Source organism: Phymastichus coffea, unplaced genomic scaffold, assembly GCF_024137745.1.
Source record: "Phymastichus coffea isolate CEN01 unplaced genomic scaffold, Cenicafe_Pcof_1.1 PCOF00021, whole genome shotgun sequence".
Lineage (NCBI taxonomy): Eukaryota > Metazoa > Arthropoda > Insecta > Hymenoptera > Eulophidae > Phymastichus > Phymastichus coffea.
The window spans coordinates 3,849,024-3,868,000 of record NW_026706832.1 but is presented as its reverse complement, the minus strand read 5'-3'; the positions used below and the strand labels follow the sequence as shown (position 1 = coordinate 3,868,000).

Genomic DNA, 18,977 nt, shown 5'->3' with positions numbered 1-18,977 from the left:
TTTTGTACAGTGTAATTAGGGTGCTAGGGTGGGCTCCCCACCAAGTACCGCAAAGAAATTTTATAATGTTCATAAGAGAATAATATTTGGCTAGTAAATTATTCATATGAACAGTAAATTCCATTTTATAATCAAATATTATGCCTAAAAAACGAGCAGATTCGCTAGATACAATTTTGCAGTCGTTGATTTTTATAGAGGTGGAGCCAGGAATAATTTTCTTTTTATTGAAATGGACAAAAACAGTCTTTTTAGGAGAAAGTACAAGGCCCAGAGCTAAGAGATTACGACGAATAGTTTCATTTGTTTTTTCTAATGATTTTAGACAGCCGGAAGCCGAGGACGATACTGCTACGACTGTTATATCGTCCGCAAATTCTAGTACGGTGATTCCGTTTTTCTCAAGACCATTAGCTATCTCTGACGTATAAATAATGTACAATAATGGGCTCAGTACGCCTCCTTGCGGGACTCCTTTATTGACTGTAATCTGTTCATATCCTTCAATGTTAGTATGCAAGAATCTTTCAAAAGTGAGAAATTTCGTAAATTGGATAACTTTTTCCGAGCATTTGAGTTTTGCTAGTTTATCGAGGAGTAATACAGGGAGCACATTGTTATATGCATTTGAAACGTCGAGAAAAGTGGCTAACGCTTCATCTTTACGTTCTAGAGCTTCATCGACTATATAGCTGAACAGTGCTAGATTATCGTGGCACGATCTGCCTTTGCGGAATCCAGCTTGGGATGACGGTAAAAGATTATTATGTTCGATCCACCATTCTATTCTATTTTTAACCATGGCTTCAAATAGTTTGCCAGTACATGATGTGAGGGCAATAGGTCTCACACCGTTTCGATCATGTTTTTCAACCATGTGAATAAAAGAGTGCTTCCAAGCTTCTGGATAGTTACTTACGCGGTACATCGCATTAAAGATATCGAGGAGTTCAAGTTTATATTTAATTGGCAAATTTTGGAGAATTTTATAATCTATTCCATCAATGCCAGGGGAAGCTGAGATTCCACGCGAGTCTAATATTCTATTTAGTTCCATGAAGGAAAAAGGCTCATCAAAGAAGTTATTGTCTTGGCACGAAGGAAAATAGTCCGAATTATTGCTCACATGTGGTGAACTTAATTTTTCGAGACAGACAACACTTTTTTGTCGCGATTTCTCCACGTCGTTTTCAGAACTGTGATTAGTTTTGCACCAAGAGTTTTTTAGTACTTTGCATTTGTTCCAAACATAAGTTTTATTAGTGGAAAAGTTGATAGATTTCGCAAAGGTTTTGAAATACAGTCTTTTTTTATGATTAAACGTTTTTTTCGCTGAAGCACAGTTTCTATGATACTCAATCAAGTCTGAGAGTTTATGAGAAAAATTCCATTTTTTAAAAGAAGCCCTCCGAAGTAGGGTTCTTTAATGGTCTTTTGGCTTTTTTGTTGTTTCTGGGCGTGACTTCTTAAATTTTGTCCGATATGACTTAAATGAAGAAGTCATATTTGTTAGAGGGAGTGAGGTTACTATAGTCAAAAGATAGAAATTTATTGTTAAAATCGTCAGAGAGATCGTTATTAAATTTGGTCCAATTGGTCCTTACTGATTTAAGCTTGAATGTTTTTTTGCTATATGTTTGTCTTATGGTATCAATGTAGATGGTTATAGGGAAGTGATCAGAGCCAAATGTTTCATCAAAGACCGTAACATTGATTTTATCTGCGAACGGAATCGAGAACAGAACGAGGTCTATATTTGATTTTTTGCCAGATCTTTTGTCAAAATGGGTTGACGAGTTATGGTTGTGAAGATATAAGTTATTCGCTTCAATGCTAAGCTCAAGTCTTTCTCCATTTTTGTCTGTTTTTTCGCAGTTCTAATTGACATTGTGAGCGTTAAAGTCACCTACCAGAAGCGCATGAGGTAGATTAGAATTGACACGATTAATTATTTCGTCCCATTCAATTTGCGAGAGTGTAAGGCCGGGGATTCGGTAGCAAGTGACTATGTCAATATTAGGCGTCGTGTTAAGAATTCTAATACCAGTGATTTCCACCTTATCGTTTTGTGTGGTGTACTGAATGATTTCTCTATAAGATAGATTTTTTTTAATGAGGTAAACAATACCACCTCCGCGAGTGTTCGTGCGATCTTTTCTAAAAGTGTTGAAGCCAGAAAGATAAAGTCGATTTTCAGGTTTGAGCCACGATTCTACGCATATAAATATGTCTATATTTTGAAGTATTTTATGCAGTTCGTTTTTTCGCTGAAGAATACTACGAGAGCTCCAAAACAATACCTTAAGTGTGAATTCTTTTAGGCTTGGATTCATATCGAAAGAAGGATTTTTTTTATTCGTTTTGGGAGTTCTCGTCGTCGCTGAGGCCTTCGGTTTCATAAACGCTACTGTTTTCGTCTTGTGAAGCAGTGAGCTTAATATCAAATTGTTGAGAGACGAGTAGATTCCGAATACGAGTGATTCTGCTTTTAGTATATTTGTCTTCTAGCGCTGAATATATTTGAGTGAGCATAATAGCCAGACCGTCCGTGTTAGTGGTATACAAGGTAGCTGTATCACGAATGTTTGCATTGCCGTACGTGCTTTCTAGGAATTCTATAAGCTGGTCATATTCGATAGGAAATTTACTTGGATCGTTTTCAATCATGTTTCGCGCTGGCTCGAGGTGAGTTTTAAAGTCAATTTTACTAGTTACCTTGGCCTTTTTCTTTTTTGGCTGCTTGGGCGCGCCTGAATTTTTAAGCACATTCTGTATAGAGAGAGAAGTACTTGTATCGCTGGGCGAGGTATTCGAAAGCGGACGCTTTGACTTGATGTTGCTGTCGGCTAAGATGACCTTGTTAGTTTCATTGGACTTTTGATTCACGATATTGCCTTCAGGAATAGTTTCACTACAATTGATCTCCATAGCTGATTCATCTTTAGTGTTGAAAGGGAGCTCAGAGCGGTTTGGGCAGTTTTTTGCCAGATGACCTTCTTTCTTACACTGAAAGCACATCATTTTTTCAGTAGAAAAGTAAATCCAGTAGTTTACACTCTCATGGACAATCTTTAAATTCGTTGGAATTTTTGAGATGTCTTCTTGCTTGACGTATAATTGTTTGCGAAAACTCAGTAAGTGACCCAATTCAGGCACATGTATACCAGCTTTGACAGTTGTGATTTGCGAGGCGGGAGTGATGCCTATTTTCTCGAATTCTTGAGTGATGAGAGCATTAGGAATGCAGGGCTGGACGTTAGAGATGAGGACTCGTTTCGCTTTCGAAGTTAGTGGTCTAATTTGCAGAGAAAGATCTTCGATTTTAACTTCAGTTTTCTTTTCAACCAATGTGTCGACTATTTCCGATTTGCTCAGGTAGAAGCACACGCGATTTTGGCTGATTCTTGAGATGTACAAAATATCTTTAGGTGGAACAACTTTTGAAAGAGCTATAGCATACTGTTCAATGGTTTTTCCTTCGATGGAGTCAACGACAATAGCTTGCTCTCGGGACAAAACTCTTTCTTGCTGAACAATACTCGAGAATGTTGGTGACTGTGAGGCGTTTGGAATGGCGCAGAGCGCCATGATTTGGCTGGTTGGGGCTCTTGACGGAGTCACCAACGGGTATCACCCTTTCTTATCACTAGTTTTATGTACAGCGACAGTTGTGATCAAATCGACACACTTCAGCTCCAAGGGAGAGCATTGGCCAATAGGCCACTACACACGCGTAATCAGAAGTCGGGAGAGTGATTGTAAACACGTCTACACCGTACAACGTTCTGCGCCGGAATGAAAGATATAGTAGTATTCATAAAGGTCCATACTACGTATGGGTAAAACATGAAAATTCTAGTGATGCTAAACCTTTCAGTATTTTTAAAATTGGAATGGCTGTTCACGGTCATTTTAATTCGTTCCAGTTAAAACAGACGGTAGATCGAAAGGTATTATCATCTTCAAAGACAGGGATGAGGCTAATCGTGCTCTATCTGACAAATGCTTTGTAGATAAAGGTCTAACTACCTTCATTCCAGAATTCAAGAAAACGCGCAAAGGCGTGATCAAAGGCATTCCTGTAGATATCGATTTAGATGACTTAAAAGTGGGCATTCAAAGTGATGTCATCACCAGTAAGATCACAAGGTTGAATAGAAGAATGAAGTTAACACCAGAAAGCGATACAACGTGGGTTCCTACTACGTCTATTTTGATTGATTTTGAAAGTGATGTATTGCCCAAAGAAATAGTGATATTTCATGTCATTGCCAAAGTATCTCCATATGTTAGGAAAACTCTGCAGTGCCTAAATTGTTTCAAGTTTGGCCATATGGCTAAAAACTACCGTGGTAAAACTAAATGCTCTATGTGCGGTGAATTTCAGCACATTGGTTCTCCCTCCATTGGCCTCACTCTAAGATGCTGTAATTGCAAAGAGTGGCATAAATCCATTGACAAAAGTTGTAGAATTTACAAAATGAATACTATAGTCAACGAAAAAATGGCATTCGAAAATTTATCATATTTTGAAGCAAAACAGTTAGTATTTGGTTCAGGTCAAGCACCGTTGAATACTATTGAATCATTTCCCAATTGGAAAAGTAATACTTAACCCAAGTTAAATAAGACAACTGGAGTGTCTTATACGCAGAAGACCAATTCTACTCCTCCTATTATCAACCATCAGTCTTTGCCTAGTCAGGGGATATCTACAAATTCTAAGATCAATATGGAAAAGAACAATCAAGAAAATGAGAAGAAAGAAAAAGAAAAGAAAGAAAATAAGTCTGCCTCCTGTCAGTCTACACAACCAACTAGGAAGCCCAAGGACTATACCAGGATCCCGTTGAATCAGTATGAAAGTGTCACAGAAAAATTGTTGGAGAAATTTGCAAATGTAAATAGTGGTAAAGTTAGAATAAATACTAAAGGTTCAGGCAACGATACTGCAAATAAACATAAGGCTTAGGTTAAATAGATCCTATTTAAATTTTATTGTATTTATTGCTTTTAGTAATTGGATTTAATTCTATTAAATTTTCAATATGTATAATTTTCATCAAAATTTAAATATTTTACAATGGAATTGCCGTAGCGTTACTAAAAAGTTATGTTTACATAATGTAGCTTTTAAATATGATATTATCATTTTGGTCGAAACTTGGCTGAATAAAAAAAATCTTTTAATCTTAAAGGATTTAATGTGATAAGATTCGATAGATTATCAGGAGAAGGTGGTGGCCTAGCTATCTGCCTTAAAATGTACTTAATTTTTGAGGTGTGCAATGTTGGTTATTCAGGAAATATTCTTGAGGCAGGCTCAGTAATTGTCAAACTAGAATCAGGTAACGTGCTAATTACATCTTGCTATAGACCTCAAAGGGTTAACGAATCTAATAATAATTTGAATCAAGATGAGTGGATTGACTTCTTGGATTCAAACTTAAACTTTGATGCAAAATATTTTCTAATTGCTGGAGATTTGAATGCTCATCATCCCCTTTGGGGCAGCAATACTGATTATCCTAATGGAAATATTATTGTTGATAATCTAGATTTTGATAAGGTTGTGATATTAAATGACAAAAGTCTCACTCATTTTACCTTGAATTATTCTGGCTATTCAGAGTCTTGTATTGATTTAACTTTTTGCTCCCCAGAATTATTCGCTAAGTACAATTGGCAAGTTCTTGATGATAGTTGGAATAGTGATCATTATCCAATTTCGATTGAATTTAACATGAAACCTCTTTACATACACAGGGTTAATTATAGATATAATTTGAAAAAACTGAACTGGGATATCTTTTTAAATAAGCTCACATATAATCAATCGTATTTTAATAGTATTGCATTTAGCAACCAAGATGTAATCTCTAGATACACAGTTTTTATTGAATTTTTGAACGAGGCAATTCTTGATTCCCTTCCACAAAAACAGAAACGTCATAACGACTCAAAAGTGTCTCTTAATGTTAACAATGGTAAAAATAAATCCAAATGTATTTGGTGGAATGATTCTTGCAATAAGGTAGTTAGATGTAGAAAAGCAGCTCTTAAATCTATCAAATGTAGTTTTACTATGCAAAGGTTTATTGAAGTTAAAAGGTTAGATGCTTTTAGTACTAAAACTTTAAGAGATGAAAAGCAAAAATCATTCATTTCATTTTGTGAAAGTGTTAATCCTAAAACAAAATTCCAAGACTTCTGTAGAACAACGACAATTTATAATAATAGTTTTAAAGAGCCTTGTGATATTTCTGGTAATTCGAAAACTGAACAACATATGTGTAGTTCTATCCAGGAATTAAGTTCGCCAAAGAAAATTAGTACTAATGCTTTAAATAATCTAGAAAATCTTAATGATTCAGATAATAAATGTGAAGAATTTGACCTTTTAAACAGCCCGTTCTCATTTGATGAACTACAATGTGTTCTGAACAATGTCAAGGCTAAATCTGGCCCAGGCTTAGACAAAATTAGCTATGAGATCATTATTAATCTTCCAGAATTTTATCAAAGAGTCTTATTGGATATATATAATGATATTTATGAGTGTCAACATTTTCCACAAGACTGGAGTGACTATTTAGTTATTTTTATTCCTAAAGGAAACTCTTGCAAAGTTAGACCCATATCGTTGGCCTCGAATATTTTGAAAATTATGCCCTTTTCTTAGATATCAAAGGTGTTTACAATGATGTTATTTCTGACATTTTGATTGACGATCTTATTGAATTGAAGTTACCTAAAAAAATGATTAGCTTTATTAAAAATGTTATTTTTAACGCAAAGTCACGTTTTGTACATTAACAAAAATTATTGAAAAAATTGTCAATAAGGGTCTTCCACAAGGGAGTGTGCTTATTCCACTTCTGTATGCGATTTATACGAGAATGATTTACCGAATTGTATGCGACATTTTGTCTATTCTAGAATTTGCGGACGATATAGTAATTTATAATAATAACAAAATTAGCCATATTGAGCAGTTATCTACACTAGAAGTTGGGTGTAACAAAATTTCAACTTTGCTAAAATCCAGAGGATTAGAATTTGCGCCGGAAAAATGCGTACTCATGACTTTCGACAACTCAATGAAGCGTATTGATAAGTCTGCCTTTATCATTATAGATAATCATAGAATTACTCTCTCTGAAGAAGTTAAGTTCTTAGGATTAACGTTAGATCGTCGCCTTAATTGGAATTCACATACCAAGAAATTAGCTAATAGCTGTTTATTCAAATTGAAAGTTCTCAGCTTTTTGCGATCTACCTGGTGGGGCGCTGACCCGAGGTCTTTGTTGTTGTTGTACATAGCGTTAATTAGATCTAAGATTGAATATGGAGGTTTTATTATATCACCATGCAATGACAAATATATTTTAAGATTGCAAAAAATCCAGAATTCGGCCATAAGAATTGCGATGGGCTACAGAACCAGTACTCCAATCAATGTTTTGGTTGCTGAATCCAAAACTCCGTATTTACAATGCAGATTTAAGCTGAACTGTTTTAAATATATTCTTAAATGTATGGCCTATAATCAGTATCAAATTATAAATAATCTAGAAGAGATTATTCAGTTAAATGATTATTTTATCTCTGCGAATAATTTTTCTAGCTCCCTTATGGCTGAATGTTATGAAAAAGTTTGGTTTCTCAAAGATTCATTGATCAGTTCAAATAAGCATATCAAATATCTCAAAGATTTTAACTATCTCCTGTACACGCCTTCAATTCTTTTAGATGAGGGTAAGAAAATTAATAGCTGTAAATCGCCTAATGATCAGTTTAACACTTTATTTCCTGAAAACTCTGATTGTACATTTGTGTTTACTGACGGATCCAAAATTACAGAAAACAGTAAGACATGTGTCGGCTTTGCTGCTTGGAACAAATGTCAAGATCTATGCTTTGAATATGGAATTTTGGATTCAGCATCAATTTTTACAGCTTAATGTACAGATCTCTTATTGGTTGTAGAAAAAATTATTGATAAAGGGTCCGGCAACTATATCATTTTTTCAGACTCAGAAAGTGTTCTTAAAACTTTAATGTCTTATTCATGTGATTCAGTATTAATCATTAATCTTAGATGTAAATTAGCACAAGCGCGCGATAAAAACATTCTAATAAAATTTGCATGGGTTCTTGCTCACGTAGGTATCCATGGCAATGAAGTTGTTGATCTTAAAGCTAAAGCTGTAGCCAAAAATGGCCCCCTAATCAATGAACCAGTTCCAATGTCTGATTTTCTATATATTCCTAAAAATATATGCAAAGAAGAGAATGAAAATATAATAATGAGCCTAAGTTCCTCAAAAGGTTCTTTTTTCTTTGAAAACTTGTATACAGCTGACAGTAAACCTTGGTTCTTTGATCTAGGTCTGCCACGCAAAGCAATAGTTTCCATTAACAGGATTAAATCTAACCACACCTCCCTAAACTTGAGTCTGTTTAGAAAGAACATTGTATTAAGTAGCTTGTATCAATGTGGTCAGTCTGATGATTCTATTGAACACATTTTTTGGGAATGTGCCTTATATAATAAACAAAGAACTGTTCTTCTTAAAGAGATTAGACGTATACACAAATACGGGCTCTTCTCCATAATATCTTTATTATCAGAAAAAATCTTGATTTGATTCAATGTATTTCGCAATTCATTGTTAGTATTAAATGTAAAATATAAAATAAGTTAAGATATATCCTTTGTACAATATAGTATAAGTTGAACTTCGCGCCTTCTTTAAGGCTTACCTTCATGTAACATGGCAATGTATATTTCATATAAGCCAATAAAATCACCATTCTATTCTATTTTCGTTAGCGAAGGGAGCGAAAAGTGAAAGTTTTCGGAGAAAAAATGAGGGTGAGAGCGTCGAGAAAATGAGTGTTTAACTAGCTTAGTCCTGTTCTCCGGTAACGGGAGAAAAACCATGACAGACAAATATGTCTATTCAAAAATAAATTTTTGGCTGCAGATTCTGAAAGAACGGAAAATTTTACGTACAGATATGTATTTGAATTTATTTTTTATCATGACCTCAGATTATTTGAAGGACGCTTTATGTGGTTGTTATATATGCAGTTACATATAGTTAAATAATGAAACAGGTTTTGGATAAAGAAGATGATGGTATTTATTAGTAGAGGTGTACGGAGGAAATACATATGTTCGGCGTGAGAGTCTACGCGAGAGTGAGTCGGTACCTTAAGGTATAGCTTGTCAACTACAACCATAGCTATCTATATTAGCTATCTCTCAAACTACTAACAGTCGTGCGTAATTACGACTTTATACCCTTTTAACATACATCACAACTCCTCCCGCTTTAAGTATTTGTTTTCTGCGCTTTTTGACGCCAAACGCTCGGAACGTCTTACGGCTAAATCAGCTTTACAATCAATCAGTTGATCGCAGTGACGCTTATGCATTTTGTCGTCAATTTTGACCTTAAATGTCGACGGCGTTAAGCGTTCTACAATTTCTGCCGGTACACGTTTTTTATTACCGGCATTGTACACATCTGCCAAAACGGTATCGCCAACATTTAGTGCAGGGTTTCGAGAACCGCTACAATTCCTTATTTGCGCCTCTTGCTTTACTTTGACTGTGACGTCTGCGCTCGGACGCAACTTATCAAAAGGCGTTCGTAGCTGCCGTTTATACATTAAAAATGCAGGGCTTTTGCCTGTAGTGCAGTGCGAGATACTTCTGTAATCGAACAGGAAAATATCTATTGCTTCATCCAATCCTCTTCCTCCTTTTACAATTTTATTTATTTTGTCTTTAAAAATACCGACGAAATTTTCAGCTGCACCGTTAGTCGCTGGATGATACGGTGGAGAAAAAGATTGTTTAATACCTAATTCTGACAAAAATTTTTTAAATTTTTCGCTTACAAATTGTCTACCGTTATCGGAAACGATATGTTCCGGTAATCCATATCTCGCAAAAATTTTTCTCATACTACAAATTAATTTTTCCGCAGTTGTGTCCGTCTTAAAATCTATAATCTCTGGCCATTTTGAGTGCGCGTCTATCACGACTAGCAACATTTTATTATAAAATGGGCCAAGAAAATCTAGATGTACTCTACTCCATGGTTTTTCGGGCCATGGCCATGGTGTTAACTGTGTTTTAGGCGGATTCTTTCGGTCTTGCATACACGTTACACATGAATTTACCATAAATTCGATATCAGCATCAATGCCTGGCCACCAGATATACGATCTTGCTAGTGTTTTAATTTTTACAATTCCCAAATGCGATTTGTGAAGTTCCTTTAAGATATTCGGTCTTAATCCTTCCGGTATAATTAAACGATGCCCCCATAAAAGACAACCATTATCTACCGAAATTTCTAGACGTTTATTGAAAAATATTGTTTCGTCTTGCGATAGTATATCTGTGTTCTTTGGCCAACCATTGATTACAAAATTTTTAATTTTATTTAATAATACCGCTTTTTCGGTTTCGTTCGCTACAAGTTTAATATTTACATTTTCTAAACCTTCTTGTATATAATACAGCGGCGTAAAATCACTCTCAAAAATATCTGTATCGTCTTCTATCGGTAACCTTGACAAGGCATCACAGTTCCCGTTTTGTTGTGATTTAATATACTCAATATTATATTTAAAACCTGATAGAAAATATGCCCATCTTTGCAGTCTGTTAGCTGCTGTAAGAGGGATACCTGTTTTTGAGCCGAAAATAAATTTCAAAGGCTTGTGGTCTGTTCTCAACGTAATTTCTCTTCCGAAAATATAGTCATAGAATCGTTTAAACCCGAAAACGATTGCTGCCGCCTCTTTGTCTATAATCGCTCTGCTATTTTCTTTTTCTGGTATTTTCTTTGAGGCAAAAGCAATCGGACGTTCAGTGCCATCGTCGAATTTATGCGAGAGCACTGCTGATAGACCGTAAACCGAAGCATCACATGCTAAAATTAGTTCTTTCTTTTGATCATAATGTGCTAATATAGTTGGTGAAACTATTTCTTTTTTTACCCACTTAAACTCTTCCTCGCATTTTTTTAACCATACGAATTTTTCTTTACCGGCGCATTCGTATAAATTTTTTAATTTATTAGCACGATTTGGCAAAAATTTTGCATAAAAATTTACTAATCCTAAGAATGATTGTATTTGTTTTTTATTTTCAGGCTGCGGCGCTTCTAAAACCGCTTTCACTTTAGAGTATGCCTTGTGCAAACCATTTTTGTCGATAACATGCCCTAGGATATCAATTTTATCTTTCATGAAATTACATTTTTCTTTGTTAATTCTTAAACCGGCGTTTTCCATTCTTTTACAAACTTCTTTTAAATTTGCTAAATGCTCGATATCATTACTACCTGTTACGTAAATATTATCCAGGTACGAAATCGTATTCGGAATACCTCTTATAATATTTTCCATAATACCTTGAAATTCACCCGGGCAGGTCGAAACTCCTTCTGGCATTTTCGTATATCTATATAATCCTTGGTGCGTTGTTATTGTTAAAAACTGTTGACACTCTTTTTTTACCGGTATTTGCATATACGCGTGCGGCATATCGAGTTCGGAGAATTTTTCGCCACCTTGCATCGCAGCAAAAATATCTTCGATACGCGGCAACGGATTTTTATTAACGATAACGCTCGGGTTCAATGTTAATTTAAAATCGCCACATATTCTGACCGTTCCGTTTTTCTTTACTATCGGTACGATGGGTGTAGCCCATTCGCTAACTTCTACCGATATAATGTGTCCTAGACGGTTTAGTCTATCTAATTCTTGCTCTATTAGCTTTTTCATCGCATATGGTACGTGTCTTGTCTTCAAAGCCGTCGACGTTGTATTTTCTTTTAAATGTATGTTTAACTCTTCTTTATTGAAACACCCCGGTGTGTTTCCAAATAAAATTTTAAATTCGTTAGTTATCAAACTTTCGACCGAATTAATATTAAACATTGAAAAATTCGAAAATTCTCTCAGAGGCCACAATCCAAACATTGCTAACCAACGCCTGCCTATGAGCGGTGGACCAGTACCCTTGAAAACAAAACAACTCAACTTGAAATTCTTGTTATTGAATACGACTTTCAAGTTCTCTAGTGAGCCCAACGGTTTTATTACTCTATCGTCGTAACAAAATAAATTCCTTTTCTGCTCGACCAGTTTAATATCTCCGAAAAATTTATCTTTTGTTATCTTTGACATTACTGTTTCATACGTGCCGGTGTCTATCTCGAATTCGACTATCTTATTGTTTATTTTCAATTTTAGCCTCATCGGCTCCGCTTGAATATTATATAATTGATTTACAGGATTATCATTACAATCGCGCAATGAAAAGAAATCGTGCTCGCTGCACGTACACTTGTCTCTGTTTTCTTCCATTGCCGATGTATCTGCTTTTTTTTCCAAGAATTTAACCGTTGTCTTACCCTTTTCCTTGCAGACTGCCGCCAGATGACCCCTCCGATGACAAACATTGCATTCTTTCGCCTTATGTTTGCATTGCGATGTCATGTGACCTTTTTTTCCGCAAATATAGCATGTTAAATTTTTTTGGTTTTTTTCATCTTGCCCGTTATTTGTTATACCGGTATTCTTCTTTAAGTGCTTAAATTTATACACGTGATCTTTACTTGTAGTCACTTCCGGTAATTTCATCGAATCTTTAGCATTTTCTACTGCTCTTTCTCGTGCTAGCGCTTCTGATTTTGCGATATCATACGTTAAGTCTTTTTTTTTGAACAATTCTATCTTTGTGTCGGTGTCTCTTAAACCACACACGAATTGGTCTCTTAGAGCTTCCTTAACATCCTTAAAGTTACAAAATACCGCCAGCTTTTTTAAGCGTGCCGCAAAATCTGCCACTGACTCTGTTTGCTGCTGCCTAGCCTGGTGAAAATTATGCCTTTCCATAACCTCCGAAGGTGCCGGATTCAAATGTTGCTTAAACAAATCTTTTAATTCGTCGAAAGACTTTTCTTTCGGCTTTGCTGGCGCACATAAATCCCTTATCAACTTATATGCTTCATTATCCAGTCTCATCAAAAATACTGGCACCCTTTTTGCTTCTGGAACATCCTTGGCGTCGAAATAATTTTCTAAACGTTCAATAAATGTGTCCCAGTCCCCTTTTTCCAGACAAAACTCTAGCTTCGTTGCTTCACTAGCCATTGTGGTTTCGCTGTCGCTATCGCTTACTATTTCACTCTCACTACTAATGTCAATTTTAACTCCTTTTTTCTCGACTACTTCAATACAATCTTCAAAATTCTCTTCTGTAGCTTTCTCTTCTACCTGAACTTTAGCCGCTTTTTCTGCCTCTTCTCTAATTGCGTTTTTTAACAGCTTCCTTAAATCGTCGAGTTTCTGGCCTTTCTCGTGCTCGATGTTTCTTTTTAGTAATTCTTCGATAACTTGATCTTTATTCAATTCGTAAAACCAACTAAACATATCACTGTTACTTTTTTTTACCAAAACCGCAAGTTCGAGAATTGATCCTCGTCGCCAGTTGTTATATATGCAGTTACATATAGTTAAATAATGAAACAGGTTTTGGATAAAGAAGATGATGGTATTTATTAGTAGAGGTGTACGGAGGAAATACATATGTTCGGCGTGAGAGTCTACGCGAGAGTGAGTCGGTACCTTAAGGTATAGCTTGTCAACTACAACCATAGCTATCTATATTAGCTATCTCTCAAACTACTAACAGTCGTGCGTAATTACGACTTTATATCCTTTTAACATACATCACAGTGGTTATATAAATGATTTATATGTCAATTGCGAAAATACGGAAATATTCCTTCATGGGACTACATTACTATATTTATATTTTTTTGGGGTCGTTGATATTTTTAACGGTGATGATTCTTGTAACGGTTTCCATTGATTACACGTATTTTTCAGAATTTGACTTTGAATTAACCTTGACCCTGACATGATGGTGAAAAACAGACTGCGGATTTAGGGTCAGTGACTCCAAAAACAAGAATATGGTGGTCTAGTTCTGTGCACAGAAAACTATTTTTTGTGAGGCTGTGTAACTTACAGCTTAACGTAGTAATAATAATAATCGAAACTAGAAATTTAATTTTTATTTTCCATTATATAAAAATTGTAGATATCGAAATTGAAATGAGATAACCGCGATGGGAAGACTTAAGTCGTAAATTTAAATCACGCTGTATACAGGGTGTCCCATTTTAAAGGAACCACCCCGAAATTTTCTACGGTTGGAGTTCTACAAAAAAATTGTTCAGACAAAAGTTGTTTGGGACAATGAGGGACACTTTTCCCCGAAATGAGATTTGAACTTGAGATTTATTATCTAGGTCATTTGTAGGTCAAAGTCAATTTTGATCCGTTATTCGGAAAGAGCGGGAAATTCTACGTTTAGATAAGGTATTATGTTTGGAGTGCGGTTACCCCCCCCCCCCTCTCTTAAGGGTTAAGGTTATGTAGAGGTCAAATTTATTATTTTCTTCATTTATGCACAGGAATGATCGGGTAAGGGTAAGATTAATTGTAATAACCCAATAACTTCCTGGGAATATCTTGCCCTCAAAATCACGATAATAAAGTCTGTGCTGCATTAAATACGCAAATGAGATATACGATTGGTTGCTGGAAAGGCTAAAACAAATAGAATCGGAAGGGTTAGATGTAGTCGAATGATTTACAGATGAATATAATTTTTATAAAAATACAACTGAATATTTTGACATAGTTATATCGAATACTTAACAAAAATATTATCAACGAAGTTTACTTTACTCAATGTATAAATAATACTAATAAATAAAACAAGTGAATAAATGATTGTAATGTGTAATTATTTAAATTAGTACAATAAAACTACTTACGTATGAAAAGGGTAGAATAATAAACTCATTGCTCATGCCATTCACCTAGCAGAGATGTTAAATCTGAAAGAGTGCATAAAAGAGATAGATTGAACGAACATGATTGTGGGTTTTCTCTTAGCAAGGGTATTTAGGAGGATCATCTGAAGAATGTGATGTTCGTATCACTTATAAATAAAAATAATTCGAACTCTCGTAATTTAGCTAATGAGTAAGAATTTGTTTCCGATGATTTTACTCTAATTTCAGGAAAGTAGATAAATGAAACAAATATGATAATCAAGTAAATCAAATATATATAAGTAATTGCAAAATATCGAGGAAAGTCAGACAATGCCCTAGTTTCTTATGGTGCGAATTGTCCCATAAGTAGAGCTAAAGTCTTTCTTTGATAGGATATAATTCGGCCCAAGTTTCTTATAGCGCGAGATGTTCTATAAGTCGAGCTCAAATTATAAGGAAAGGTTAGTCTTGCTTAGTAAATCACAATGAGAGAAAGAACTTAGGTGTTAATCCAAGTTTATTCAGACTCATGCGCTCACTTTGCAAGGCCAGAAGTGAATGAATCTAGCCTGTGCAAAGGTGGGCCTATTTATACACAGATTTTCCCGCTTATTATTGCAGGAGAGATTTCATCGAAAATTCGAAAGACATTCGCGAATTTTGAGAAATGATTTTTCTTCATTTATAAGTAAATAACCATTAATATTAAGTTTTTAACACATGTAAATTTTACAGAACTAGTTATTTGTTGATTTTATACAATATATAATTATCGCCAATAGTGTCGTCAAAAGTTATTAACTAATAAAGTTAATTAACGTGATATTACATTATTTACAATAGAAAATTGTTAAAATTTCATATAACCTTAAAGTTGATTAATTTTGGAAGTATTTTCCAAAATTAATTATTTAAATTAATTAATAACATTTGAATTATGACTCATTTTTCATATTTGTAACGGTTTTCTTCTAATCTTAACATGCGATTATTTGATTAATTATCTAAGATTTCTAAATCCTAAAATTGTCATTATCAAGTATTAACTTAATATTATCGTTCTATATATAGTTTATTGTTTAAATAAATTATTAGTTGTTTATTTATTAATAACAGTTGTTATTTAGCTGTTATTAATGAAACCAATTCTTACTCATGTTCTATGCTTATTCATTTTACATATAAATTATTTATATTTTTCTAATATTTCATATGTTAATAAATAAATTAACTTTACATATCGATATTCGTTATAAATTTATGATTGAATGAGATATTGTGAATCTGTATGTTAAAATCTATATAATTGATACTTTGTTATATTCAAATTATCTATAATTAACATATTTTTCTCAATATTATAGTTCATTATATCTATGTCTATTATTTGTGACGTCACGCTATTTGTTTTGACTCGACTCTTATTTGTATACAGTCGCGTAAACAGTGAGGTAGCGCCGCTTAATGTATTGTTTTGACTAACAGATAAATACGTTAGACTAGTTGCAGTCATTTAATAAACAGCTCATAAATAGGACCGTTACAAGAAAGAAGCAGTAGAGTGACTGCGTTCGTAATCTCTCGTATTCTCTCAGTAACGGCTAGGGTAACAAAATCTTCGACAGATACTAGCAAAGACTCATACAATTATAATCCTCCAATGAGAAAGAGCCAAGATATCCCCTCAACGAGAGAGAATGGTCCCAAGTCATCCTGAGACAGAAAGAGAGAGAGAGAAAGAGAGAGAGAGAAAGAGAGAGAGAGAAAGAGAGAGAGAGAGAAAGAGAGAGACAGAGAGAGAGAGAGAGAGAGAGAGAGAGCACGCACTCTCGTCCGCAGCACACCGATTCAGTCGAAGACGCCACAATAGACGACTACATCGACGGCCTTGCAACTCTTACAGACGCGAGCAACATAAAGTTTATATCCAAAATCTCTGGTAATCGAGTGTGTGTCTATCTCATCAACTCCAGCCTAGTAGAAACCTTGTCTGATAAAACATTCACCGTGAAAGACACCAATCTCAAAATCAGGCCCCTCATCGGAAAAAACAAAAGGGTAGTTATCTCGAATGTCTGTCCGATAATTCCGCATGACCTATTATTGAACTGCCTCAAAGAAAGAGGAATCACACCAGTCTCGGGCATAAGCCACATAAGAGCAGGTCTCTCTAAACCAGGAAGGTCGCACATTCTTTCGTTCAGAAGACAGATATATATCAAGGAAGAAGATATAAATTTGCTTCTCGAATCTGTACAACTCAACTACGACAACACTACCTATTGGATTTCTTTCAGTACCGATTCAATGTGCTGCTTTGTTTGCAAACAAAGAGGGCACTCAGCTAAACTATGCCCAAGTCTATCTACCACTGCTACTACTCCTACCACTTCTTCTACGACGCTACCAGCTGTTCAAATCAAGCCGACTAAGAATGACAACACAAAAACTTTAGCACCGAATGTTACTACCCTCAACAAATCTTCTCCTGCTCAAAAAAGACCTCCTCCTTCAACAACTTCTTCATCTGAGTCATCCTTCCTACAACCAGCCACTCCCACTACCGTATTCACTGACAAAGCCACTATCGCAGCCAATACTGCCAAATTATTTAAAAGCCCCTCTCCAAAGAAACTAAAGAAGACCCCTCCCAAATCTGTTACTGACTCCCTTAGTGTTGAAGACCATCTACAACCCGTGATTGAAGCCATCAAAGAAAATCGAATTTCTACTTCCGTCGATATAAATGTATTCCAGAGTGTCTTAGAAAAAACTTACGGGCAAAGCAACGCTCTCTCAATTGCTCTCTCAGTTACGGTCAATATAGAAGGCATAATTAATACTATCGACGAAGTATATAAACTTATCAATAGTAGTTCATTAAAAGGGCGTCTAACCAGGCTGAAAAAGAAACTCTCCAAAATGAACATCACCAGCTCGGAATCCGATCTCGACACAGAAAGCGACTCTCCTCAACTCAATACACAAATTTCTAAAAATGGCGAGCTCGAAGAATAATAGCAACTCTCAAATAAACACAACTCTCAACACCTCTACTAACGTCAAAACTTTAAGGCTAATGTTCTGGAATCCAAGAAGCATTGTCAACAAACAAGAAGACCTTATAAACGCCCTATCGAAACTTGACATTTTTGCTTGTGTTGAGACATGGCTCTCCGAAGCAAACAAGAGTTTTCACTTTGCCGGATTCAAAACCTTCCGCAAAGATCGCACACACTCCACGGGTGGAGGTGTCCCTATTGAAAAAATCCAGCTGGAAATCCAGGCTGGATTTCCACATGGATATCCAGGTAGATTTCCAGGTGGATTCATATGGATTCCATATGGATTTCATATGGATTTCCAGGCTGTATTTCCATATGGATTCCAGATGGATTTTTTTGAAAATCCAGGTGGATTTATCAATCTGGATTTGACGTGAAGTAAAATTTCAAATAATAAATAAATAACGTATTGGTTATCAGTATATAAAATTTTACTAATAGGTTCTATGGAGGATGAATTATAAAAAAAAAAAAAAAGTGTCTTGACCAAGGCATGAACCCGGGATCTTTATATTATCAGACTTGTCCTTTACCACTTTGCTATCGATGACTGTTGGGATGCATTCGTTTTCTTTCCTATATCACGTGCAACTTGAAAGTTGCGAATAAGCCATATTTCTACTTATTGTATTGTTCATCTCTGATTATATGCATGAGTTTCAAATTAAGGACGTCGTCTGGTCCATTTCAAATAATGACAGAATTTACTGAAACTCAAACTGATCATCGTTTGAAGTCTTCTGTACTCACACCAGTTTTTTTGGGACATATAGTATAGTACTACATAAAGAGAAATATGATGTTTAACATGTGCTCTTATGAGACGGCATCGAAATTATGCGTAAAAAAATAAGTGCACTTATGGGGCAGTGTCAAAACTATAAGAAAAAAATGTATGCTGCTAACGCCGAGACTGCGATGATGACTTAAGAGAGCCTTCTAATAATAAGGAAAAAAAAGTAAAAATAATGAGCGTTAGACTCGCAAGGTACTTCGGTTGTGGCTCTCGTGGTTTACGTGTCTGAGT

General features: G+C 35.2%; 3 protein-coding genes across 3 annotated transcripts in view; 1 reads left to right on the top strand and 2 right to left on the bottom strand.

The window, feature by feature from the left end:
* Positions 1 to 18,977, bottom strand: part of LOC131675450 (cullin-2-like) — a 673,085-nt gene that overhangs the window by 494,569 nt on the left and 159,539 nt on the right. The gene's annotated exons all lie outside the window — the stretch shown is intronic.
* On the top strand, positions 5,264 to 6,682 carry LOC131675448 (uncharacterized). The gene has a single exon (XM_058954429.1). The coding sequence runs from the start codon at positions 5,264 to 5,266 to the stop codon at positions 6,680 to 6,682; it is 1,419 nt and encodes a 472-aa protein (XP_058810412.1).
* LOC131675447 (uncharacterized protein K02A2.6-like) lies at positions 9,325 to 13,467 on the bottom strand. The gene has a single exon (XM_058954428.1). It carries the CDS (start codon positions 13,465 to 13,467, stop codon positions 9,325 to 9,327), a length of 4,143 nt encoding a protein of 1,380 aa, XP_058810411.1.

Bases quoted from the DNA above. Each gene is read 5' to 3' on its own strand.
- LOC131675448 (XM_058954429.1), top strand. From the start codon at position 5,264: ATGTACTTAATTTTTGAGGTGTGCAATGTTGGTTATTCAGGAAATATT.
- LOC131675447 (XM_058954428.1), bottom strand. From the start codon at position 13,467: ATGTTTAGTTGGTTTTACGAATTGAATAAAGATCAAGTTATCGAAGAA.